A 26383-nucleotide genomic window follows, 5' to 3' on the forward strand; every position below is an offset into this window, starting at 1 on the left:
TTATTTTTAAATATTGCTAGCTTAAAATTAACTTCCAGTTTGCTGACATTTTTAATATTTGTACGGGAGCTGCAGCGGGCAGCACTATTTACATGGAGGCGCTTTGTCTTTTTTGTTCATTATGCCAGGCTCACGATAAACGGAAAATCATAGCCAAAGAGGTCCCGGTGTCACAGCATCACTGTCTAAAGCACAACGCAGAACCACACCGGTCACATGTAATCAGCCGTTCCTGTTTGGGGTCGCCGCAGCGGATCTGTTCTGTACATTTTGATTTGGCGTAGGTTTTACACTGGATGCCCTTCCTGCCTGATGCAACTCTCCCCAATCTATTTGGGCTTGGGACTGGCGCCAAGTCCACACTGTCTTGTGCAACTCCAGTGGCTGGGTATTTAACCAAGAGTTCATCTAATAAGAAGTTTGCACTGTTGTTTCTTTCTGAATGCACAAAGTGTGCCGAGACATACCGGTAATTCTCTTCAAGAAAACAGCCTGATCACTGGCGCAATGCACAAATAACCCTAACCCATAACTACGTCATCGCTTGTTTACCGCAATGCATTACGGGCGATACCCGGGGTCAGCTCCGCCGTATTGTTTACTTTCGCCTTTGTTAAACACTGCATTGTTCTGTCCAACCGGTTTTAACCATGCCGAAAGTGAACTGCCGTGTGCCTTACTGTGTCTCCACGACAAAGGGCACCTCATTTGAGCTTTTATCAGCTGCCAGGCGAGAAGAAAGAAATGGATAAGTTTAATCCGCAATGAAAACCTTCGAACTGAATCGAAACGGACAAGTGTTTGTAGCTTACATTTCTCTGGTGGGAAAAAGCCGTACTTAAACTGTGACCCAGCAATATTTCCATGGTCTGCAGAATGGCCCTTGGTTATAGAAGATTATCACAATCGACACTGTTCATCGTGTGAAACTAGCGATATTCCAAAGCCTGGAAAACACAGAAGCATTCTTCAGCCTTTGCCTCTCGGCAGCTGAACGAGCCTGTCGGACTGATAAAGCTCCCAAACCACAAAGGGTTCTCTTTCGGGTACGTTTAATGCTCAGTGTACCTCACTAGCGGCATTTATTGAAGTAAATGCATTTATACCGAATATGACACAGCAGATTTCCAAAGATTTTTTTTTTTGCAATGTTTCCTGATATCAAGTTATATTTAACTAATCACTCATTTATAAACATTTTGATAAGACATTCTGAGATGTGATGTTGTTGTACAGTGTGGTAGACTCGGTCTAGACTCTTAGCTTCTCACCAAGCTTGATTTGGATTCAGATTTTCCTGCTGTAAACCCTCGACGTTATCCGCCTCCTTAAATCACCAATTTCACGACAGAGCACAGCGAAATTGCTCCTCTCACGTAAAATTAATCTAACATCTGCTGTATTGCACAGCTACCGACCCTGGCTATCCCCCATAATGCATTCCAATAAACAAGTGATGACGTAGTCGTGCTTGGGAACTACTGTATTAAGCCAACTAGTTGATGCAAAGGCTTGGTCTTGATCTTGATCCCACCTTCCTTCCAGTTCACTCTATCCTGACCTTGACTCAATCTCAATCTTGCTTTATTCTAGTCTTCGACTTGACGATGGCGGCTCTGGAACTAAAATTATTCTCTTTTGGTTGATAAACTATTCATGGACGTATTAATGCTATAGTAATCCTGGGGTTGTACTGCGAAAGAAAGAAATCGATCTGGTAAATCGTTTTGACTTGGAATTGGTGAAAGCCCTGCTTCTTTTATGAATGAGTGACTGCAACATGGGGACTACAGGGAATCCTTTTTTAAGTTTTGGTATTCAAATCATAAAAACATACACTATAATGGCCAAAAGTTTTCACACCCCTATGTGTTCTTCTGCAAACCGTTGCCACAAAGTTGAAACACACACACACAAAATTGTACGGTGTGGAACTGTATGCTGCAGCATGAACAATTTCCTTTCACTTGAACCAGGAGGACCAAACCTGTCCCAGCATGAAGAACTATGGCCGAGTTCTTTGAAGCGTGCTGCAAACTGCACAACAGGCTGACACATGTATATATGTGGGTGTTTCTTACGAAGCAGTTTATCTCTAACAGGAACACCCAGACAGTGATGCTGAGTGAAGCGCACAGAGCTGAGGGCCAAAACACGCACACGTTCCTCAATAGCTGGTTATATAAAGGCAGAACTGAGGCATGCAGAACCACAAAAACAGTCCTGTTATCGGGTCAATCTTAGCTGCATTCAAGTCTTTGGAAAAGCTGGGAAAACGTCCCATTACCCTGAATTTGTCAAAAAGGATCATCGTTGTAGTTTTCACTCTTTAATGATTAAAAGAACTCAATTTATCATTTCTAAAACACAACCTAAAATTGCTTTTGTAAGACTTTATTTCCCTGGACACACACCCTGTACATGGTCATTCCATCACTCTTTGGTTTGGCAGGAGCAACCACTGCTATCCAAAACCTCCCAAAGTTCCTATTCAGAGTTGACATGAACAGTTTTCCCAGATGGAAGACAGGAATTTGCGTTATTTAGATATCAAATCAAATCAAGTTTATTTGTACAGCGCTTTTAACAATAAACATTGTCGCAAAGCAGCTTTACAGAATTTGAACGACTTAAAACATGAGCTAATTTTATCCCTAATCTATCCCCAATGAGCAAGCCTGTGGCGACGGTGGCAAGGAAAAACTCCCTCAGACGACATGAGGAAGAAACCTCGAGAGGAACCAGACTCAAAAGGGAACCCCTCCTCATTTGGGCAACAACAGACAGCCTGACTATAATATTAACAGTTTTAACAGGTATAACCCTCAACTGTCCTCATGGGGCCGTCCTTCACAGGAGTGGGGCAATAAAACTCCGACCAGACACAGGGCACCAGGATGGATCAAGCAGGTCCGAGGGGCAGAAGAGGCCAGCATCTCAATCCCAGGATCAACATGTAACTCAGAGGGACAGATTGGGGGGGGGGGGGGGGGGGGGGGGGGGGGAGAGACAGAAAGAAAACACGTTGTTAGGTATGCCCTAAAAATGACAAGTATTAAATCTGTGTGGTAGGCTCGCAGAGACGAGAGTCTTTACATCAGGCATAACACACAACGGCATGTTAATATGGTAAAAAATATATCATGACCTGCTCTGGCTGGATGCTTGATTGGGTGATGGGAGCACACTCCTCAGCAATGATGAGATGCAGATGGGACCCTTAGGCCTGGCCAAGACAATTCAGTTACATTTCACCGGGTCTGGGACATGCGACAGAATGTCTGACGGCCGATTCCCTGCAGGCTACGATAGCCAGTCGAGGTCCCCACCGTCTCCACCAAAAGATTTCCTGTTGACTCCATGTAACTCAGAGGGACAGATTTGGGGTGGGGGGGAGGGAAAGAAAACACAGGTGGTTAGGTATGCCCAATGTCACCTGAATAAGTAGGAACAGTATACATATTGCACCGAGTACAAGCAGGGACTCCGGCAACTAACTATGACAGCATAACTAAAAGGAGAGAGCCAGAAGGTAACACAGGCATGAGGGAGCCCCGGGACATAAAGCAGCCAGCCACTACACCGTCAACAAACTCGAGTGAGCAAGCGAGTGGGGACTGACAGCATCCGTACATCCCAGTTTACCAAAACACTCTATGTCTGAGGACCCTCCAGATCTACTCCTTTACCTCATAAACACCATTAACAAAAGGCTTGACTAAACAGATATGTTTTCAGCCTAGACTTAAATGCTGAGACTGTGTCTGATTCCCGAACATTACTTGGAAGGCTGTTCCATAACTGTGGGGCTTTGTAAGAAAAGGCTCTGCCCCCTGATGTAGCCTTCACTATACGAGGTACCAGCAGATAGCCTGCACCTTTTGATCTAAGTAGGTGTGGCGGGTCATAGAGGAGCAGAAGTTCACTCAGGTACTGTAGTGCAAGACCATTTAGTGCTTTAAAAGGTCAATAGTAGTATTTTATAATCAATACGAAATTTGATTGGGAGCCAATGCAGTGTGGATAAGACAGGCGTGATGTGGTCATACTTTCTAGTTCTAGTAAGGACTCTTGCTGCTGCATTTTGAACTAACTGGAGCTTGTTTATGCACTTATTGGAACATCCAGACAGTAAGGCATTACAATAATCCAACCTGGAGGTAACTAAAGCATGGACAAGTTTTTCTGCATCATGCAATGACATTAAATTTCTTATCTTTGCAATATTTCTGAGATGAAAGAAAGCTATCCGGGTGATGTTATCAATGTGAGTTTCGAATGAAAGACTGGGGTCAATAATCACTCCGAGGTCTTTTACTCGGAGTGATTATTGAGGTCTTTTGAGATATGACATGAATGTGGTATGAGGGGAAAACCACCTTGAAATTGCAGGATTGCTTTGTTGCGGAGTTATTTTTTTCCCCCCAAAAGACTGATTATAAAGTCAAGTTTGAAAAACTTATCATCGTTCACAATTTACAACAATAATTCATCCATCTATGGCAACCACTTTAGGGTCACGACAGATCCAGAGCCACAGTGGGATCACTGGACATGAGTTAAGAGTACACCCTGGATGATGGAGGAGGGAAAGTGATTTGGACAAATGTAATCTACATTCCAGCTCCATCCTCTCCACCCCTGGACGACATCACCTCCCTGGGGGACATATCTAAGGCCCTGTCCACACGGCAACGGATTCAGGTGAATCTGATAAAATTGTTTATTGTTTCGGCCTGGCGTCCACACGGCACCGGCATTTTGGTGCCCCAAAACGAAATCTTTTGAGAACAGGTTCCAGAGTGGAAAAATCTGGCAACGGCACCATTGCGAAGTCGTCTGGATGAGTAGAACGGATTTGTTTACGATGACGTCACAACCACATGACTGTGAGTGCTTCACGCTGGGTAGAAGTGTAACGAACTCGATGCGAGTTGTCAACAAATCCTATAACTTGGTTCATGAAACGCGCTTACAAAATATTTTCACTGTGAATATTTATTGTGTAATGGTGCAAAGTGAGAGAGAGAGAGAGAGAGAGAGAGAGAGAGAATAGCCCTTAGGGCAGAGTCTTTAGTCCAAACACTGCGGAAGCAGTACCAAACCGCGCACCACCCGTGCGCTTTCCAAAAACAAAAACAATCCCGCCAGCAAAAACAGGAAAACAAAAGGAGCGATCTCACCTCTTCAGATGTTGGTTTAAGTCCGACAATACATTCCTCAAAAAGGGCGTAGAACAACAAAGTAATCCATCAACGTGTAGCATTCAATTTATTCCGGACCATTAAAGAATTCTGGAGGATATCAGAATGTTGGCGGTACCAGCTTCCATCTACCCCCATTCATTCCTCTTTCCGCGTCTTTCGTTTTACGCTACTGATTAATAATCAAAACTTTATGTGGCTAATGCTACAGAAGAAGGGGTTTATGCGCATGCGTCCTACTTCTTCTGGTGTCTCCGATGGGACCGTCTTACAGCGCACGTAGTGGTGTGGCATGTGTATTACATCATTTTCAGCAAGCATTGCGTTGCCATATGTACCTGAAATTTTACTGATCCGTTGCCCATGTGGACGCGATATTTAAAAAAAAAAATCTCGTTGCTGTTGTCGTGTGGATGTAGCCTAAGTCACCATCACCCAATGTGAAGAACCTAGAGGTCATGTTTGACAACAAACTCTCCTCCTCAACAAACATCGCTGCAGTGACCCAGATGTGACTCCTCTACAACATCTGAAGGATCTGCCCTTTTCTGACCACCTACTCTACTCAGCTCCTGGTCCAAGCACTGATCCTCTCCCACTTGGATTGCTGCAACTCTCTCCTTGCTGGCCTTCCAGCTTCTCCCATCAGACCCCTGCAGCTCGCCTGGTCTACAGCCTCCCCCATTCTTCCATGTCATCCCTCTGCTTGCCGACCTATCGCAGTTCGTATCAAATTTAAGACATTCGTGCTTTACCAGGCAGTCAAGGGGTTAGGGTCAGCAGACCTCCAGAGTCTGAGCCGTCCTTATACGCCAGCCAGATACCTACGCTCCACTACTAGTGGTCGCCCAAGACTGCGGTCTTTCCTGGTTCCCATTGGTGGAATGACCTTCCCATTGAGGTCAGAACTCCTGACTCCCTGACCACCTTCAAGCGCAGACTGAAGACTCACCTCTTCAGGCTGCACCTCTCCCCTTCTTCCCTGTCCACTGTGTAACTGTGCTTTGGTCTCGACCAACCCAGGCTGTGAACGGTCTAGCCTGGGTTTAGCTGTTTTGAGTTCTCCTAGTTGTACTTTATATGGTTGGTTTGTTTCCTTGGCTGTTTGAGTATTGGCACTTCAGCAGAATATATTACACTAGGTGCTATTCTGTCACTTGTTCAGTTGGCACAAGAACTTTCTTGTCTAGAACTTCAGCACTTCGTGTACCTGACTTTTGCACTTGCTGTACATCGCTCTGGATAAGAGCATCTGATAAATGCCATGTAAAGTAAAATCAAATCAATCAATCAGAGTTGGTTTCTATCAGATTGTACTAGTTTTAAATCAGAACTGATTTTCAAAACAGCTGATCCAATCTGGCAACCCTGTGAGCTGAGCCAGAAAATCAAGCTGAAAAAACAAGGCTAATAACTGTGTTCGTGAAACACTGCTGTAGCCGTCAGAGCAGCACACACACTTAATCCCCTGGGGCTCTTCAAACATCCAACCAGCTCATAAATCAGGTTTACCGCTGACTAAAGCCGTGTTTCTGACTTGTACAACTTTTTTTTTTTTTTAACTCAAAAACACAAATATAATGATGTTACTTAGCATTAATCGCACTATCACACTGACTATCCACTCAGTGCAGAATAACCACTTACCTTAAAGGCAAAGCTTTCACTTCAGTAGACAGAAGAAAACCCCAGACTCTGAGAAGAAACTGAACCGCTCTAAAGGAGCGGAACAAAATAGAAAGCAAACTCGCCATGTGTGTTTGACATGATCCAACACCTCACATGATACTGTTAAACCTGCCACAACAATCTGCTGGCAAAATAGAGCTTCTAGAAAAAGCAGCTCAAGCTAGCGTCCATGAATTTGAAATCACACACACACAACTTTTATTTTTCTTCCGTAAAATATGTTAATGTTCTCCTTACAATCACCTCTCCAGGTTTTGCTCTGGAGCTAGCCATCTGTAGCATCAATGGAAGAGTTTAACATCTTTATTTCATTTGACAGTCATGGTGTCTAGTAACGTTGCTAGTTGTTCAGTTTTTTTGTTTCGAAACCCCAGCTACAGCCACATTGTTTTACGCTAGCTATATTTAACGGCGGGCGGCACGGTGGTGTAGTGGTTAGCGCTGTCGCCTCACAGCAAGAAGGTCCGGGTTCGAGCCCCGTGGCCGGCGAGGGCCTTTCTGTGTGGAGTTTGCATGTTCTCCCCGTGTCCGCGTGGGTTTCCTCCGGGTGCTCCGGTTTCCCCCACAGTCCAAAGACATGCAGGTTAGGTTAACTGGTGACTCTAAATTGACCGTAGGTGTGAATGTGAGTGTGAATGGTTGTCTGTGTGTCGCCCTGTGATAACCTGGCGACTTGTCCAGGGTGTACCCCGCCTTTCACCCGTAGTCAGCTGGGATAGGCTCCAGCTTGCCTGCGACCCTGTCGAACAGGATAAAGCGGCTAGAGATAATGAGATGAGATATTTAACGGCACACATCATGGAGCGCTTTGCAAGCTAGGCATAATAATCCTGATTGTGATGCTAGTTAATTTATTACTTGGCCGCCGTGTGTTATGTGTGATCATTACACGTAGCCATGTTTGTTATTTCAGCTGATGAAAAGGTATTTATGACATCAAGGGGACTTCTTTGTCAATTCAGAAAGCTCTGCCTGGAGCATTAGAGCACTATTCATTCAGGCTTTAAATATAAAAACATGTCCCTGACAATATGGAAGGAGACATCGAATTATTAATGTGGCCTGCCTTGGATCTGAAATTCAAACCAGGAATCTGTGATGTTGGGACAAGGGTTATTACAGCAGTATGTACACTAACTCACGGTGGGATCTTAAAATGTTTTGGAGAATCGCAAAAGGAATTTGGACTAGAAAACAAAGACTTCTTCAGATACCTTCAAATAAGAGATTACTCTGATAAAAGAAAAAGACCAACATTATTCTAGCCACATTTACTGGATAAGAGCAATCGCGAGCTCTGATTGGCTACTCTACTACTAGGATATCAGCTCATATATGGTGAGTAGAGAAAAACAAAATGGCGAAGCGTGTTGCTGAACCAACCGAGGACAAAATAAAAACTCGACTCGAAAACAAAAAATGCAAAACACAAAATATGGAATAAAATTATTTGATCGTAAGAACATCTCTGTTTTTATTTTTCAAGAATTATTATAGCATTTTTCACAAATTGCTACTGTCATTTCGCCGGTTTGTTTACATTCTAAGCAGAAATGATTTGGACGTTTTGTATAAAAAGTTTTTGTTTATCGAGTTTGCAAAAAATAACAATAAAAATGCTGTTTCTCAAAATCCAGTGAGTGTGGATAGAATAAAAGTTATTCCACGCAAATCTCATTGTACATGGCTTATAGCCGACTTGGTGCTACGTGCCTCGTCGGCTATCAGCTCATGTACGACACGATTTCGTGGAATAATTGTTATATATCTGGAGAGGGTAATGCAGCAATAGAGATAACAGAAGCCTATATAAAGAAGAATGAGAAAATAATTTCCAAATTATACCAGGGCCTTCAGAAACCAAATGGGAACAACACGGGATACCTTCAAACAAAATGGGAGAAAGAACTAAATATAGAAATATCACTGGAGGACTGGTGTTCAATGCGGAGTGCACGGCATTCTTCCACAAGTTCAAAGAAGTGGAAAGAATTTGGCTGGAAAAATTTGATCCGTTTCTTCATTACACCACATATTAAAAGTAAACTATCTCAGTCACAGGAACAGTGTTGGAGGCGGTACGGAAACTTGGATGCCAATCAATCACACCGATATCATCTGGTCATGCCCAAAAATCCAAACATTTTGGGGAAATGTGTGTCTAACTCTAAGAAAGATCTTGGGATATGAAATTCCGAGTAAATGTTAAGATCTTGTACTTTTTTGTTTTAAAAGATGTGATTAAAAAAAAGACTGGTATCTAAGTAAAATACTGTTAATAGCCTGTAAAAAAAAATAAATAAATAGATAAATACAGAATTGGTATAAAGCTGAGTCCCCAAGCCTCAATCAGTGGATGGACAGCGTTAAAGAATTCTATCCTGTCTGAGGTCCAGAGGAGCAATCTTTCCCAGAAAGTGGGAGAAATAGACTGCCTGTATCAAAGGGGTAGAGGACGCTACCTGAACATGGGATACAACGGACAATTAAGGACACTGGTCATGATACATCACAACAATACAAACTGAGGTGCCCCCAACATTGTTTTTCTTTGTCAGCCTGTTATTGTTTGCTTGTTCCATATTATGCTGAAAATAATAAATAAAAAAAGTTACCATATACACTAGTGCTGTCAAGCGATTAAAATATTTAATCGCGATTAATGTCGCGACTGTCATAGTTAACTCGCGATTAATCGCAATTTAACCGCACATTTTTGTCACATGAAAAACCATTGTAATTCTCTTATCAGAATAAAGTGAATGGGCTTGTTTTGTACCAATGTTTTTTTTTTTATTGCACAGCATAACACGTCTTGTCTCAGCCACTGCAAAGTCGGGCTGGAGCCGCCGATGGGAAAACGAAACCTAAGCCAAGCACCGTGGCTCTTCGTCCCGAGGCGCGAGGCTAGCGCGCCCTGCCCGCGCTGGTTCTTTGGGGGGAGGGCAGAGGACTCTGGCTGTGCGGGGCGTGGCATTACAGTCTAGCTGCTATCGTTTTTCTAAGCAAAGTCTCTGTTCCAAGTTCCTGGCAGTTTCAAAAGCTTATGAAAAACCTACATCATGTCACAGAGCGTTAATCTCGCGATAAAAAAATTATCGCCGTTAAAATTGAGTCAAGTTAACGCGATAATAACGCGACATTTTTGACAGCACTAATATACACATTTCCGCAAGCAGCGATGAAGGGCCCAAGCACCTCCGGTTCTGCGACCCATCATATGTGGTCATCCAAATCTGGAATGAATCTGATGAACCGTCTAGGAGCGGTATAGCAGATATTGATGAAAAAGCCACTCTTTATGTTACCAAATGGTGGCACTATACCAGAGGGTCACTTTGGGCATGTGGATATCATCAGAACTGTCATATCCTGTGAAGTTTGAGCCATAACGGCAACGCATGGTGAATTTATGACACATTTCCTGTTTGCACGGCTTAACACAAACTTATTTTTTCACCTTTTCAGCATCTTGTAAGATATCGCAAATCCCTATGTAATTGAAGCCACGGCCTAATGGTTAGAGAAGCAGCTTTGGGACTAAAAGGTTGCCGGTTCAATTCCCCGGACCAGCAGGAATGGCTGAAGTGCCCTTGAGTAAGGCACCTAACCCTCAGTGCTCCCCAGGCTGCTCTGCATACGTCAGTCTGGGTAAGAGCATCTGCAAAATGCCTGGAACGCAATTCAAAAATCTGCAACATCTTGACATCACGTATACCAAATCTGGCATGAATCCAACAAACTGCCTAGGACGAGAACGTCAAAATGTAATGCGTGTCAAAACGCATAAAACCAAAAATAACTCGCTTCCTGTTGAGTATCGTTAATACAATATACATTACGATTTTGTTCGTCTTGGGGCACCCCACACACCTACCAAATTTGACACGGATAGGTGAAACTATATACAGCGCAAAAGTCTCAATGACATGTGGGGGTGCTATGGAGTCCCCCGGACACACCTGGGGTCAAGCCTCTATCCCTGAGTAGCGGTGGCCAGGACTGATGCGTGTACCAAATTTCATGAGTTTTCGCCCATCTCAAAAATGGCCAAGTCTTGAAGAAAGGTTCCTTGGGAAAATAATAGGGCGTTGTACTGCTGGTGCTCGGGCCTTAAAAACCCACACGTCCCTGACAGACTGCTTGTTTGTGTCCTTCTTGTTCGTCCTTACGCTTGCCTCCATCTTAACTCCGATCATCTTTCTGAGCTTGGGGCTGAAACTGGACACAGATTTAGCAACAGGAACTTTAGCAGAAAGCTCGTCTGATCAGCAATTTCGAAAGAAATAACTGCTGATCACTTAATTTAAAATAACTTTATTACCCAGTCAGCTAGATGGCTAAAGCAGCGATTCGGATCAAGGATACGTTTCTGCTTGTGAGCTAGCAAGCTAGATTAGTTTCAATAGGCAGGATAAAGCAGCCACAGATGTGCGATCGATTAACATTTAGAGCTGCAGTTCTATGCCGATGTAAAGCCCTTGACTGAGAATCTCATTTGTGTCACAGTCAAATACAACGTTAATTAAAAAAAAAAAGGCAATCTTTACTACCTTTTTTAAATTACTGTGCTGTTGCACTAATCCTGAGGCACCGATAAAACAAACTCCAGCTCGTAAAACATGCTGGTCTAGAACCAGCCTCATTCATTTCAATGCGTTATCCCCGGTCATGCTGCAAAAAACTATTTTCCTGGAACTAAGAGATTGCTCCCAGAGCTTTTCCAGAAGCACATTTCTGACCTAGAATCCAAGAAGAAGAAAAAAAAAAGTAGTCAGACTGCAAATAACACAATAAAACACTAAAAATCCTTCTGGCTGCCTCGAGGATGATGTAATGTTGGTTAGAGGAGGGGATGTGCTAACTTGACACCAAGAGAGACGTTCAGGTCAATAACACTTCATTATTGATGATGATGCTGCTTCATCTGCAGGAAGTTGGGATCCATTAACTCCTCATGTTACCGCTCGTTTTCTCCTGAGCACAGCTCGGCCCTGTGAGGAACACCGAATCCGACACACCTCACCGTCTGACATTGACTATTCTCTGACTGGCTCAAGCCGGAGACGAGACCTCATTCAGTAATGGAGACAATTGGACTGGCCTTCTCTCTCTCTCCGTTCCTAATTCAAGGGCAAAGGAAAAAAAAAGTCTTCTAATGGACACAATTACACATCCATCACAAAATATCATTATCTACACTAAGATATTGTATATCAAACTAAAAAGTGAACACACACAGACACAAAAACACCCCTCACCATTTGGATTCAAATAAGCGAAGCCTTTGGATAATTACTGCAGTGATTAATGTGTTTCAGCTGACACTTTTTTTTTTCACCCTAACTGATGCAGTGAGTAGCTTCTCATTTCTTACACATCCATGTTGGAAGTCATATCCTGTGCTCATGGAAAAGATGTTACGGTGTTTCAGAAGATCAAATTATTGGTTTGGATCAAGCAAAGAAAACAACTAAGGAGATTACGGAAATTACTGGAGTTGGGATAAGAACTGACCAATGCATTATTACAGCCTAGAAGGATAATGATGAACCATCAACTTCACAGAAGAAATGTAGTCGGGAAAAAAAAAAAATTCTGACTGACCATGATCAGAGATCTCTGAAACACTTGAAGTTGAATTGTAAAACATCGAGAGCAGAACTCACAGCTATGTTTAATAGTGAAAGTAAGGGCGTATTCACACCTACGTTGTTTGGTCCGGACCAAACGAACCAAATTTCCCTTGGTCCGGACCTTTTGGGTTGGTCTGAATACAAACCACCGAACTCTGGTCCGGACCAAACAAGCGGACCGAGACCGAGCTGCAAGGTCGGACTCGGTCCGGACCAAAGGAACCCTGGTGCGGACCTTTTGGAGGTGTGAAAGCAGACCGGACCTAATCCGACAGTTTTGCTTTTTTGTACCTCGGGAGCTTCCGTCGTTTGTCGAGCATTATGGGAAACAGAGTCTTGACACTCCACCGCAAAGTGCAAACACTGTTTCGGTTGTCAAGGGAACCTTACAACAGTCGTTCAGTCATTCAGACCAGTGGTAGGCTAGACTACAGAGTACAAAAAATGAGTAGGGGGCAAACGTGGGCCGAGGAAGAAACGCGTACCCTTGTGGATATATGGGCAGATGTCCACATATCTGAGCTTTTGGAGAGAACACACAAAAATGCCGACGTGTTTGCTGTATTCAGTGAGAAAATGAAGAAGGGGTTCACGCGCTCCCCAGAACAGCGCTTTGTGCGCGTGTCGTCTCTGACCAATAGCTGAACGACCTCAGGGCGCGTGGCTTTGTTGACAGATTTTGGTCCGCTTACTAAAATGTACAGTGTGAAAGCGAACCGCACCAAAATGAAAAAATAAAAAAAACATTTGGTTCGGACCAAAGCAAGCGAACTATCGAACTATCCTGGTCTGAATACACCCTAAGAGCATTTCCACACTCCCAATGTGATGAGAACTCACAGGATTGGGACTAAACAGATGTGGGTCCATAAGAAACGAATCAGGAGCATAAAGACTGGACTCTGGCGCAATGGGAAAAGGTCATGTGGTCTGATGAGTCCAGACTGACCCTATTCCTGAGTGATGGGTGTGTCAGGGTAAGAAGGGAAGCTCATGAAGCGACGCACCCATCATGCATAGTGGCCACTGTACATGTCTCTGGAGGCAGCGTTATGATCTGGGGTTGCTTCAGTTGGTCAGGTCGAGACTCAGCAACGTTATGGGGCAATAAAATGAAGTCAGCTGATGACCTGAAAATGTACTGAATGACCATCACATCAATGGGTTTTTTTTTCTTCTCCGATCACACGGGGATAAAATTAGGGCTCGGATTGTGAAAGAGTGGAACTAACCACCACGGAGTCCTGTCCTTAACTCCATTGAAAGTCTTTGGGATGCTGGAGAAGACTTTACAAAGTTGTTAGACTCTCTGATAGTCAAGACAAGACCTCGGTGAAAAATTAATCCAACTCTGGATGGAAATAAATGTTGTGACGTTGTATAAAGTTACTGAAATAATGCCATGGTGAACGCGAGCCATAACCAAAGCTAAAGGTAGTACGTTAAACATTTGTGTGGGATACTTTTTTTTTTTTCTGGACTGGGTAGTGTATAAAATTCTGAAAAGTAATTTTTCATGGACCGAAATATGTTTCTCATTCACATCAGTCTGTTTCATAACCTGAGGTTAAAAAAAAAAAAAAAGTCACTACCGAACCTCATCATGGTGTCTTCACTAGTATCACACCAGCATCGGTGCAGAAATCATGTTGGACTCCTTCACACACTTGTGCGCTTTTATTTGGCCATTTAAATCTTTGACCACTGTTGTCTGTATAAAGCATGTCGGTGCTCTTCTTTGTTTAAATGACGACGAATTGATGGCACAGGAGCATCGCAGACATTGTGACAGCCGGTATCCAAACTGATTCGTGTCCGTTTCGCGATGACACTTCCAGAAAATATCTAATAACTTGATCAAAACATGACACTTGCTGTGTAATGAAATTAGTCAGCTAGTAAGATTTTACTTCAAATAAGATTAATAAGTTAAAGATTTTACGCTTCTTAGATTTTGACTGGTTTATTGAAAATTAATGATTTTTAATTGAATGCATTTTTTACTGTCATGATTTTAGACTTCAAGTATAATTGTTTGCATTTTTTTGCATTGTAAAGCGCTATTGAGGTTTTTCACCCACGTGACCAAGTCATGTGAGGCCGCCATTTTGGACGTCACGGCTCGAATCAGTTTGAATGTGAGGAAGGCGACAAACGAAAATCGTAAAAGAAAAAGGAGCGAGATGCAGAAAACACGTTCACTATCCAGCGACGTAGGGCATTTACAGGGCGAGCAGAGGGAGAGGTATTTGCAAAAATTGAGGTTAGCAGGCTTAGAGAACGACGTTTACCTGCTTCCACCAGGATTGTTCACTGACGTACGGAAGTACACGAAGCCCTCGTCTTTACCTGACTTCGGCCCACGTGATCTGTATACCTATGTCGTTAAAAACCCATCGCCATACACAGGTATTGATCTGAAAGCGTATAAGAGTTTGGATGCCTACAAATATTTTGTGTCAGGCTGGGTAACATGCCTACATCAGCGGGTCGTCCCTGGAGCCGGCGGTCGCCATCTTATTACAGCTAAGGTTTGTTCACATTTTCATTTACTTTCGGTCCTCAGGATAAACAAAATGTTATTAAATGTCATTGAAATAACTTCTTAGTCTGTTGAGACATGGCCCGTTATAAATTTGCCGTTACCAGGCAATGACCAAGAACTGTATTATTAGGGTCGGTGTAGTTGTAGCAGTGTACTAGCAGCTAGCTGTTAGCACTAGCTAATGTCAACAACATAGTAGCTAGTATGTTACTGTAGCAATGTTTACGTTCAGTCATTTGGATGACTGTTAAAACCTTTCAGTCTCAAGTTTTTCCTTTACTGGATTTACTAGTTTACTGAGCTAGCGCGCTCGGGCAAGCTGGGAGCTAGCGCGCTCGGGCAAGCTGGGAGCTAGCGCGCTCCGGCGCGCTAGCTCAGTAAACTAGTAAATACAGTATAGGAAAAACTTGAGACTGAAAGGTTTTAACAGTCATCCAAATGACTGAACGTAAACATTGCTACAGTAACATACTAGCTACTATGATGTTGACATTAGCTAGCTTGACCTTCAAAATGGCGGACACCGGGGCGTCACGTGACCCTGTGACGTCAGGTGAAAAACCTCAATACTCATATAAATGTAATAAAGTAGACCGGCGGATACAATTAGACACCTTTACAGATTTACCAATAAAAAACAAATTTTACAAAGGTGAGTTTCAGTTACAACAGTTATTATTGGTTAATCAATCAACCGCAAGACCTGCCTCGCCCTTTGAGCTTGTTGTCTGATAACACAGCTCGTTACCGGAGATAGAATTTCTTTAGGCCACACCAATTCAATTAGTTGGTTCTCGGAATTGCTGCTTGAAGAAAATGCAAAATGAAAAAAAAAATCAAACTCCTGCCAACAGAAAAGGTCACATGACGTGAGGTCACGTGACGTCGAAAACCAATCAAATCGCCCCTTTCACTTTCGATAAAGACTTGTGGAAGAAACATGCCTGTGGAGGGGAATCCTACAAAGCCTGTGTTTGTGATTGTTAGGATATTCAGCGAACAGAAGCGTAAAATCTTTGACAGGTGTGTCGAAATTCTGTTTACTGGTTTGCCTGTATTGTTTGGTCTATTTCCACCGCTAATTTTACCATCAGAGCATTTTTTAAATTTTATTTTTATTTCGCCCGCTCGCTTCATATTTTTCCTGAAAAAAATCCAAGAACCAACTAATTAAATTGGTGTGGCCTTAAGCACGATCAGCAAGTTGAGAAAAACCCGGACGTTATCATCGCAGGTAAGCATGGTGGAAAGATCATGGGGATGTTCTTACAAATCAAATTCACCAATATTTGTCGAAACCTACTTTGTTTCTTACTCTTTCATTTGACAGTCACCATTTTGTATCTAAACGCATTTGAGAACTCACGTGAAGTGTCGATAATAGTGACCACTTTCACCGGTGTCCACCATTATCAACACCCTGTGGAATTAAGTGACATTTACAACTGTTATGGATCGATCTTTGTGTAACATTGTTGAAGTAGATTAAGTGCTTTAAAAAAAAAAAAAAAAAGTGCTGTGAAAAAAAATAATCTTTTTTTTTTCTGATTCATAACAGAATGGAATGTTTATAGAGTATTTGGAATCCGATTGCAGTCAATAGAATTAGACCAGAATTGAATTCCTAGCATACAAAAAATTCCATTCAGAAATTTTTTTTTTTGCAGTTTGTTGTAAATACAGAGGTGCTTGAAAGTTTGTGAACCCTTTAGAATTTTCTATATTTCTGCATAAATATGACCGAAAACATCATCAGATTTTCACACAAGTCCTAAAAGTAGATAAAGAGAACCCAGTTAAACAAATGAGACAAAAATATTATACTTGGTCATTTATTTATTGAGGAAAATGATCCAATATTACATATCTGTGAGTGGCAAAAGTATGTGAACCTCTAGGATTAGCAGTTAATTTGAAGGTGAAATTAAAGTCAGGTGTTTTCAATCAATGGGATGACAATCAGGTGTGAGTGGGCACTCTGTTTTATTTAAAGAACAGGGATCTATCAGAGTCTGATCTTCACAACACATGTTTGTGGAAGTGTATCATGGCACGAACAAAGGAGATTTCTGAACACCTCAGAAAAAGCGTTGTTGATGCTCATCAGGCTGGAAAAGGTTACAAAACCATCTCTAAAGAGTTTGGACTCCACCAATCCACAGTCAGACAGATTGTGTACAAATGAAGGAAATTCAAGACCATTGTTACCCTCCCCAGGAGTGGGCGACCAACAAAGATCACTCCAAGAGCAAGGAGTGTAATAGTCGGTGAGGTCAAAAGGACCCCAGGGTAACTTCTAAGCAACTGAAGGCCTCTCTCACATTGGCTAATGTTAATGATGTTCATGAGTCCACCATCAGGAGAACACTGAACAACAATGGTGTGCATGGCAGGGTTGCAAGGAGAAAGCCACTGCTCTCCAAAAAGAACATTGCTGCTCGTCTGCACTTTGCTAAAGATCACGTGGACAAGCCAGAAGGCTATTGGAAAAATGTTTTGTGGACGGATGAGACCAAAATAGAACTTTTTGGTTTAAATGAGAAGCGTTATGTTTGGAGAAAGGAAAACACTGCATTCCAGCATAAGAACCTTATCCCATCTGTGAAACATGGTGGTGGTAGTATCATGGTTTGGGCCTGTTTTGCTGCATCTGGGCCAGGACGGCTTGCCATCATTGATGGAACAATGAATTCTGAATTATACCAGCGAATTCTAAAGAAAAATGTCAGGACATCTGTCCATGAACTGAATCTCAAGAGAAGGTGGGTCATGCAGCAAGACAACGACCCTAAGCACACAAGTCGTTCTACCAAAGAATGGTTAAAGAACAATAAAGTTAATGTTTTGGAATGGCCAAGTCAAAGTCCTGACCTTAATCCAATCGAAATGTTGTGGAAGGTCCTGAAGTGAGCAGTTCATGTGAGGAAACCCACCAACATCCCAGAGTTGAAGCTGTTCTGTACGGAGGAATGGGCTAAAATTCCTCCAAGCCGGTGTGCAGGACTGATCAACAGTTACCGCAAACGTTTAGTTGCAGTTATTGCTGCACAAGGGGGTCACACCAGATACTGAAAGCAAAGGTTCACATACTTTTGCCACTCACAGATATGTAATATTGGATCATTTTCCTCAATAAATAAATGACCAAGTATAATATTTTTGCCTCATTTGTTTAACTGGGTTCTCTTTATCTACTTTTAGGACTTGTGTGAAAATCTGATGTTTTATGCAGAAATATAGAAAATTCTAAAGGGCTCACAAACTTTCAAGCACCACTGTATCTACCACATATTACAATATCAGGAGACATTTTATATTTTGGTTCGAGGAATGACATGCGACCTTTGAGCTGGATGTTCATGTGGTTACAATGTCAATTGCCTGTTGACCTTTATTGGTAAATAACAAAACTAGAAATTAATACAAACACCGAATGATTAACAAAATGTGCTCTATGAAAATACTGAGAAAGCGGGTAGAAAGTGGAACAAAAAGATTTTCTGACATGGGTTAAACATTATCCGTTCATTTGTTTACAAACATTAGAATTACTTCATTTACGTAAACACCGACATTGAAAAAATATTTTGTATTAAATACAAGTCTACGTAAAACAAATTTTAAATAAAAACTATGTTGTGTTTACTTAATACCACATACCAATTATTATTATTATTTTTAGGAATAATCATCTGGGTGTCGATAATTGTGGAATGGTGTCACGTGATGCGATGCGCTAAGTAATCGGGAATCAACTAATTTTTTTCCCAGTGGAAGTTTGAGTAACTATTCATGCACAATTTACGTATTGAAAGTCTTTTCAAAAGATCGTTAAAGTGTCGATAATCGTAGCCACTGCTCTATTATTGTTTTCGGCATTTTTAGCTAAACTGGCTCCGTACACAACATTTGAAGGAAGCTAGTCTGAAAGAAAGTAAAGTAAATACATTTCAAAATTGCTTAAAAGTGAGCTGAAGTATGTTAGACAACCTTTTTTTTCCCCCCAGAAAGACTATCATTTTTTGGCAGATTTGCCGAGATCCAGTGGGTTTTCCCAGACCACTGCGCATATTTGCTGAGTTTTTCTGCTGTTTGAGGTTATATCCGTAAACCACTTACTTATATTATTTTGTCAGAAAGTTGAGCACGAACAAATGAGCTCGGCTCTCATATTCACCCTTCCATCTTATTCGACCATTTGCTCTTTCAATGACCTCAGTCCATCTCAAGTTGTCATTACGATCTCCTTGGACGTTTCTCAACAGTCCTTCATCCTTCAAGCCGCTAAATAAAAGGTTTAAATAAAGGAAGAATCTACAGTCCTGTGCAAAAGTCTGAGGCACCGTGGGTTTTTTTTTTCATAGAAACTTTGTCATAGATTTCTATTTTATGACTTCTACATTATCAAGTCAGTACAAAAACATTTTAGAGTTCCAAATGTTCGTTTTCCAGCACAAAATTAAACGTTACAGAAAAAAAAAATTTGTATCTGAGCAGCATATTCCATAAGAGACGACTTTTCAGATTAAAAAAGAAAACATAATGAAGGCTACTGGGTTTTGGTGCAAAATTAAGAAGCGAGTGTGACAGTCAAAGTGTCCAGAAGAACTGTGGCTGGTTCTGGAAGATGCTCAGTAAAACCTACAGCTCATTTCCTTATCAAACTGCACTCACTGTACCTGAGACTATCCTCTATCTATACGCAAACGGAATTTCGTCTCGCACCAAATATTGACTTTGCTATATTGATTTATTATGGCTTTATCGTACAACCCCGATTCCAAAAAAGTTGGGACAAAGTACAAATTGTAAATAAAAACGGAATGCAATGATGCGGAAGTTTCAAAATTCCATATTTTATTCAGAATAGAACATAGATGACATATCAAATGTTTAAACTGAGAAAATGTATCGTTTAAAGAGAAAAATTAGGTGATTTTAAATTTCATGACAACAACACATCTCAAAAAAGTTGGGACAAGGCCATGTTTACCACTGTGAGACATCCCCTTTTCTCTTTACAACAGTCTGTAAACGTCTGGGGACTGAGGAGACAAGTTGCTCAAGTTTAGGGATAGGAATGTTAACCCATTCTTGTCTAATGTAGGATTCTAGTTGCTCAACTGTCTTAGGTCTTTTTTGTCGTATCTTCCATTTTATGATGCGCCAAATGTTTTCTATGGGTGAAAGATCTGGACTGCAGGCTGGCCAGTTCAGTACCCGGACCCTTCTTCTACGCAGCCATGATGCTGTAATTGATGCAATATGTGGTTTGGCATTGTCATGTTGGAAAATGCAAGGTCTTCCCTGAAAGAGACGCCGTCTGGATGGGAACATATGTTGCTCTAGAACCTGGATATACCTTTCAGCATTGATGGTGTCTTTCCAGATGTGTAAGCTGCCCATGCCACACACACTAATGCAACCCCATACCATCAGAGATGCAGGCTTCTGAACTGAGCGCTGTTAACAACTCGGGTCGTCCTTCTCCTCTTTAGTCCGAATGACACGGCGTCCCTGATTTCCATAAAGAACTTCAAATTTTGATTCGTCTGACCACAGAACAGTTTTCCACTTTGCCACAGTCCATTTTAAATGAGCCTTGGCCCAGAGAAGACGTCTGCGCTTCTGGATCGTGTTTAGATATGGCTTCTTCTTTGAACTATAGAGTTTTAGCTGGCAACAGCGGATGGCACGGTGAATTGTGTTCACAGATAATGTTCTCTGGAAATATTCCTGAGCCCATTTTGTGATTTCCAATACAGAAGCATGCCTGTATGTGATGCAGTGCCGTCTAAGGGCCCGAAGATCACGGGCACCCAGTATGGTTTTCCAGCCTTGACCCTTACGCACAGAGATTCTTCCAGATTCTCTGAATCTTTTGATGATATTATGCACTGTAGATGATGATATGTTCAAACTCTTTGCAATTTTACACTGTCGAACTCCTTTCTGATATTGCTCCACTATTTGTCGGCGCAGAATTAGGGGGATTGGTGATCCTCTTCCCATCTTTACTTCTGAGAGCCGCTGCCACTCCAAGATGCTCTTTTTATACCCAGTCATGTTAATGACCTATTGCCAATTGACCTAATGAGTTGCAATTTGGTCCTCCAGCTGTTCCTTTTTTGAACCTTTAACTTTTCCAGCCTCTTATTGCCCCTGTCCCAACTTTTTTGAGATGTGTTGCTGTCATGAAATTTCAAATGAGCCAATATTTGGCATGAAATTTCAAAATGTCTCACTTTCGACATTTGATATGTTGTCTGTTCTATTGTGAATACAATATCAGTTTTTGAGATTTGTAAATTATTGCATTCCGTTTTTATTTACAATTTGTACTTTGTCCCAACTTTTTTGGAATCGGGGTTGTATTTTTTTTAATGTTAAAACATTTCATTTCATTATTTTTGAAGCCATTTTTGGCACACACGTGCCTAAGACTTTTGCACCGTACTGTACGTCACTATATAAGCAGATGCACATCCAGCACTGAAGCTGTAGAAGGCTAACACCGTGATAAACGCAACACAACGTAGCAAGCAGTCGCCGTTCTGTCAGCAGTTATCCTGCACTGCTGACGGAAGTGGGCATGAAAAATGCAGCAATAAGGGAAGTGTGATAGGAAAGCATGGCTAGTACATCACTAAACACAGGGGAGCAAGAAGGAACTTTATACCTGCTGATTAAAGAGCAAAAATGAGTAAAGTGCATTTTTTTTTCTTACTGTTCATTTATAACTTTGCAGCAGGAGGAGACGACTGGATTTTTTTTTCCCTGAACAGCTTTTCATTTCACATAATCCAAGAAAATAGATTACACATCATAAAACAAGGTTAAGAGACCATTTTTTTTTTTTACATTAAAGGAAAACTCCAACGTTTTTAACCTCACGTCTATCCACAGTATCTGTAGCGTGTGTGTGTGTGAGAGAGAGAGAGATTACCAGGGACAAGAATTTACACCATTTCCTGTATTATGTAAAGAAGAAAGAAGAAAAAACCCTTGTAATTGGAGGCTAAGGGCAGTAAACATGTTGTATTGTGCGTGTGGCACATATTTATGATTTCTGCAAGAGGGAGGGGAAAAAAAAAAAGTATGGATCGGATACCGTAAAACTTCGAGAACATTTAAAGTAAAATGCTTTAATCTGGATAAATCACTCTGCTAAGAGTGTCCGTTTCATCCTAATACCTTCTAGACTACAGCGCCACAGCTGTCACTCTTGATTTGGCATTATATACAGCAGATCACGTTTTTAAACATTTATCACCTGGCCCTAGACATGGATAAACCGCAGCTTTTGTTCTTTTCTCATAACAGGAAAGCGTGTCGCTCATGTTGATTACACAGATGTAATGGATACAGATGGAGCGCTTCCGGAGTATTCCTTTAATGCAACTTTAAACACACAGGTCTCTTGTATATATATATATATATATGAAACTATAGATTCACTTTCTTTTTTGACTCCTCCTCCCAGTTCACATCGAAAGCTTCATCATCTGCTATCGAGGAGCTGAAGAAGGAAAGACCAGAGAAAAGACCTCCGGGACGTGCTGAGCTCAACTCAAAGCACTTCCTCTTCCTGGAGTTCACAGATTGTTCTTCACACGTCTCAGTCCTTGCGTGTGGCCTGCTCGTGTTCTGGCGAGGCTCTGTGGCTGAATTCGTGGAGCTTTTCTGTTCCACAGTCGCAGTAGTGCTTGTGTGCGTACTTTCTGCTGCGTTGGCATCTTTTTCCATGACGCCGTCCCTGGAAACGGGTGTGGTGTTCTCCTGTGTTGGAGCTGTGGTAAGATTCTGGCTGGACTTTTCCTCAGGAGAGGGAACAAAAGAGAACGCGGAAAGCTTGGCCAAGGTAGACGAAGCGACTTTAGTTTTTGGTGGGCGTGGCTGAACGGAGGACTCGGGCTCGTTTGGAGCGAGTTGCTGACGTTTGTGCTCTGCGTCGTCGGCTGTTCGGTTTCTCTCTCGTGACTTTTCAGAGGGAATCTCTCCGACTTCAGCCTCTCCGGGCTTCCTAGACGCACTGCCGCCCTCTGCTGGTTGCTCGGCGCACTGATTTTTTTGCTTCTTCTCTTTCTCTTTTCGTCTTATTTGTCTAATTTGTTTTGTGCCAATTTTAGCATCCATTTTAGAAGCCAGATCTGTGCGCGTCATTCTCTCTCTGGGTTTGAAGGTGAAGCTCGACAGGTCGACCTGTAGATTTTCACACTCGGACTGTTCCGTCGCAGGTGGACTCAAAGATGTAGCTTTTCTTTTAGAAGGTCTTTTCCTGTCCACCACTGGCGTGCTGTGGCATGGGCGCTCATACGGAGAGAACGGCTGCTCTGTATTTAATCGCTCATCCACAATGTTCTTTGTCTCGTTCTCCCTGTTCATCCCTTTCAATCGTTTGGTCCTCAGCTTTTTGGAGATCTTCTGCACCACTGAACTGCTGTCTTCATCGGCCTGCTTCTCCCACGCAGAGCCCTCGCCATGCGCCGAGCCACTGTTGCTAGGCAACACACTAGGGCACGGTGCATTAGCTGCACGATCCGGTGTAAAGGAACGAATGGGAGATGTTGGGAAGAGAGAATTCCTTTCAGCTGGCCTGGTTAAGCTGTGAAACCAGTCGAGGCCTGGGTCAGAGGCAGACGTCTCTTCACTGCTCATACTCTCTCTGCGTACGTCACTCGGCTGCTGACCTCCAGACGACTCACGAGAGCTGTTCTGCTTTCTGAAGAAAATTAGGAACAGAAATTGAATTTTAAAACTCCTTTAAACATTCTGTCCCACCTTTAATCACTTAAAATATTTAGCAGTCAAATGCGTTCATGAAAATGTCGTGTTATACGCGCCGCCACGGAGCTAAGAGCGCTCCTGAAATTTCAATTCTCTTTGGTCAGAAGGTGTTGAGTTCTTTTCCATACCAGCAGCTTTGACAGTAGTGATAACAGTAACACAAATCACACATTTATATTAAATGCACTCATTCTAATACATTAGCATTTCTATGGTAACAATAAATGTAATCATTGCTAATTTGCTGGGGGAGGAAAAAAAAAAAAAAAAACACTTCCGGATGAGAAACGATCGACTTCACGGATATAACAGTGGATGCAAACAGAAAACACTTTGCATCAGGTCACAAAATCCACCTTTTGGTAAAGTCGTCGCTTCATCTCACAGTGGGAAGAAAATGAGACAAATCCAACTTTTAATTGAAATAAATTTGTTCAAAGGGGAAAAAAAAAATCCCTCAGTAAGAAAATTATTTTCAACAAAAACACATGTTCCAGTATTATTGACACCCCTGGAAATGATAGTGAACACAGTGTAACTGAATCATGTTTGCTATTTAAATTGTACAGTATTTTTGAGTTGACTGGAGTGTGTAGGAACGTTCAAGCTGTAATCCATGACTTTCTGGGGAACAAATATGAGGTGACACAGAGGCTAAATTCCCTCAACATCGACATGGGGAAGAGAAGAGAACACGCAAACCAAATGACGGAGAAGTAGTAGTAGTGTGCTGATCTTCATAAGTCAGGGGAATGGGTATTATTTAAAAAAAAAAAAAGGCTACTCACCTGAAAATGTCCATTTCCTATAGTATGTCCTGTTAGGGTGGTGATAAAGTGGACGCCAACTGGAACTGTTATAAACTTGTCTGGAAGAGGACTCAAGTTTATTTTGCCCCCACTGTACAGTGAGGAGGGTAAGAGAGGCAAAAAAAAAAGATCATTGTTGGTGAATTACAAGAAAAAGTAAATTCTTGGGGTTTACAAGTCTCCAAAACCACCATTAGACTCCACCTCCATGTCAACAGATTATTTGGAAGGTTGTATGAGGGGGAAAAAACAAAAAAGCTTTTCTGTCAGTTAACCACAAAAAACGTAAGCACCTGGAGTTTGTGAAACGCTACTACAACTTTGACTGGAAGCGCGTTCTCTGGTCTGATGGAACAAAAATGGAGCTTTTTGGCAATAAACACTCGCGGTGGGTTTGGTGTAAAAAGAAGGATGGCTATAATGAAAACATCCCAGCTGTAAAATACGGTGGAAGTTCTGTGATGTTTTGAGGCTGTTTTTCCCTCCAAAGACCCTGGAAACCTTGTTAGGGTGCATGGCATCGTGGACTCCATGAAATACCAGGACATTTCAAATCTAAATCTGGCTGCCTCTGCCAGGGAACTAAAACTGGGTCGTCACTGGATCTTCCAGCAGGACAATAATCCGAAGCATATGTCCAAATCAACACAAAAATGGTTGAACCCCATTGAAAACCTGTGGGGTGCGCTGAAGAGGAGAGAGCACAAGAGAGGGTCGAGGACCCTGGATGATCTGGTCTCAGATCTCCTGCTCTGCATCTCCAACCTTATAAAACGTTATAGGAGAGACTCAGCCTCAGTGCTGTTTTACTGGCAGTGCGAGGGTATACAAAGTATTAAATGCAGGGACGCCAATAATAGTAGCACGTGCGTTTTTCTCTGAATAAAATGTATTTCAATTAAAGGTTGGATTTTTCCTCATTTTTTCAGTGTGAGATGAGGCGACTTCTTCACCAAAAGGTGGATGCTTTCTAACCCTTTTGAACTCATCTTTACAAGGGGTGCCAATAATTGTGGAGGGCACTGTAGGGGTGTGTGTGTATGCATGTATGTGTATATATATATATATATCTCAACCCTGCTCTACACCACGTGAGTCATTTATCCTTAATGTTCAGGCACAAACTCGGTCTTAAATAATTAAATGTAGATTTTTTTTTTTAAATGATTTAATTACTGCTTATTAGAAATATGGTCAGCCTAATGCTTCTCATGATGAATAAAGGTGATCATGTGTCATGTTTCATATGCAGCAAGTGCTCATAAAGGAAAAAAAAACAACATACATACATATACATATATACACATATATATATATATACATATATACACATATATATATATATATATATATATATATATATATATATATATATATAGGGTATTAAAATCGAAACTCGCATGCCTATTTATCCGTTTATATTATCTGTATTTAATTCCTTCTATGTCGCTCGGTACTGTACACTGAATCTCGCGCACGTCTGATGACAATAAAGGTGTTTGTATTTGTAATTAGGGATAATTCTGGGAACTCCATTAACGAGGTTTACCCTGAGAGCCTCTGCAGCTCTTTGTTGAGGATGTGAGTCAGGCCCAGACCCTCCAGAACAATCTCGCATTGGCTTCTATACTGCTCTCCAGGCTCATCAGGGAAGGACGTGTGCAGAGCGTTCACATTACCAAGCAGTGCGCCACCCTGTGGCCAAAACACACA

General features: G+C 41.9%; 1 protein-coding gene across 4 annotated transcripts in view; it reads right to left on the reverse strand.

Moving 5' to 3' along the window:
* Positions 1–20172: 20172 nt before the first annotated feature.
* Positions 20173–26383, reverse strand: part of mcm9 (minichromosome maintenance 9 homologous recombination repair factor) — a 92178-nt gene continuing 85967 nt past the window's right edge. For all 4 annotated transcript variants that reach the window (XM_060916423.1, XM_060916419.1, XM_060916420.1 and 1 more), the window contains 2 exons: positions 26220–26365; positions 20173–23796 (listed from right to left, as the gene is read on the reverse strand). In XM_060916423.1, the coding sequence (XP_060772406.1) occupies positions 22521–23796; positions 26220–26365 (1422 nt within the window). In that variant the 3' untranslated portion in view covers positions 20173–22520. The remainder of the gene's footprint in view (positions 23797–26219; positions 26366–26383) is intronic.

Source organism: Neoarius graeffei, chromosome 3 (assembly GCF_027579695.1).
Source record: "Neoarius graeffei isolate fNeoGra1 chromosome 3, fNeoGra1.pri, whole genome shotgun sequence".
NCBI lineage: Eukaryota > Metazoa > Chordata > Actinopteri > Siluriformes > Ariidae > Neoarius > Neoarius graeffei.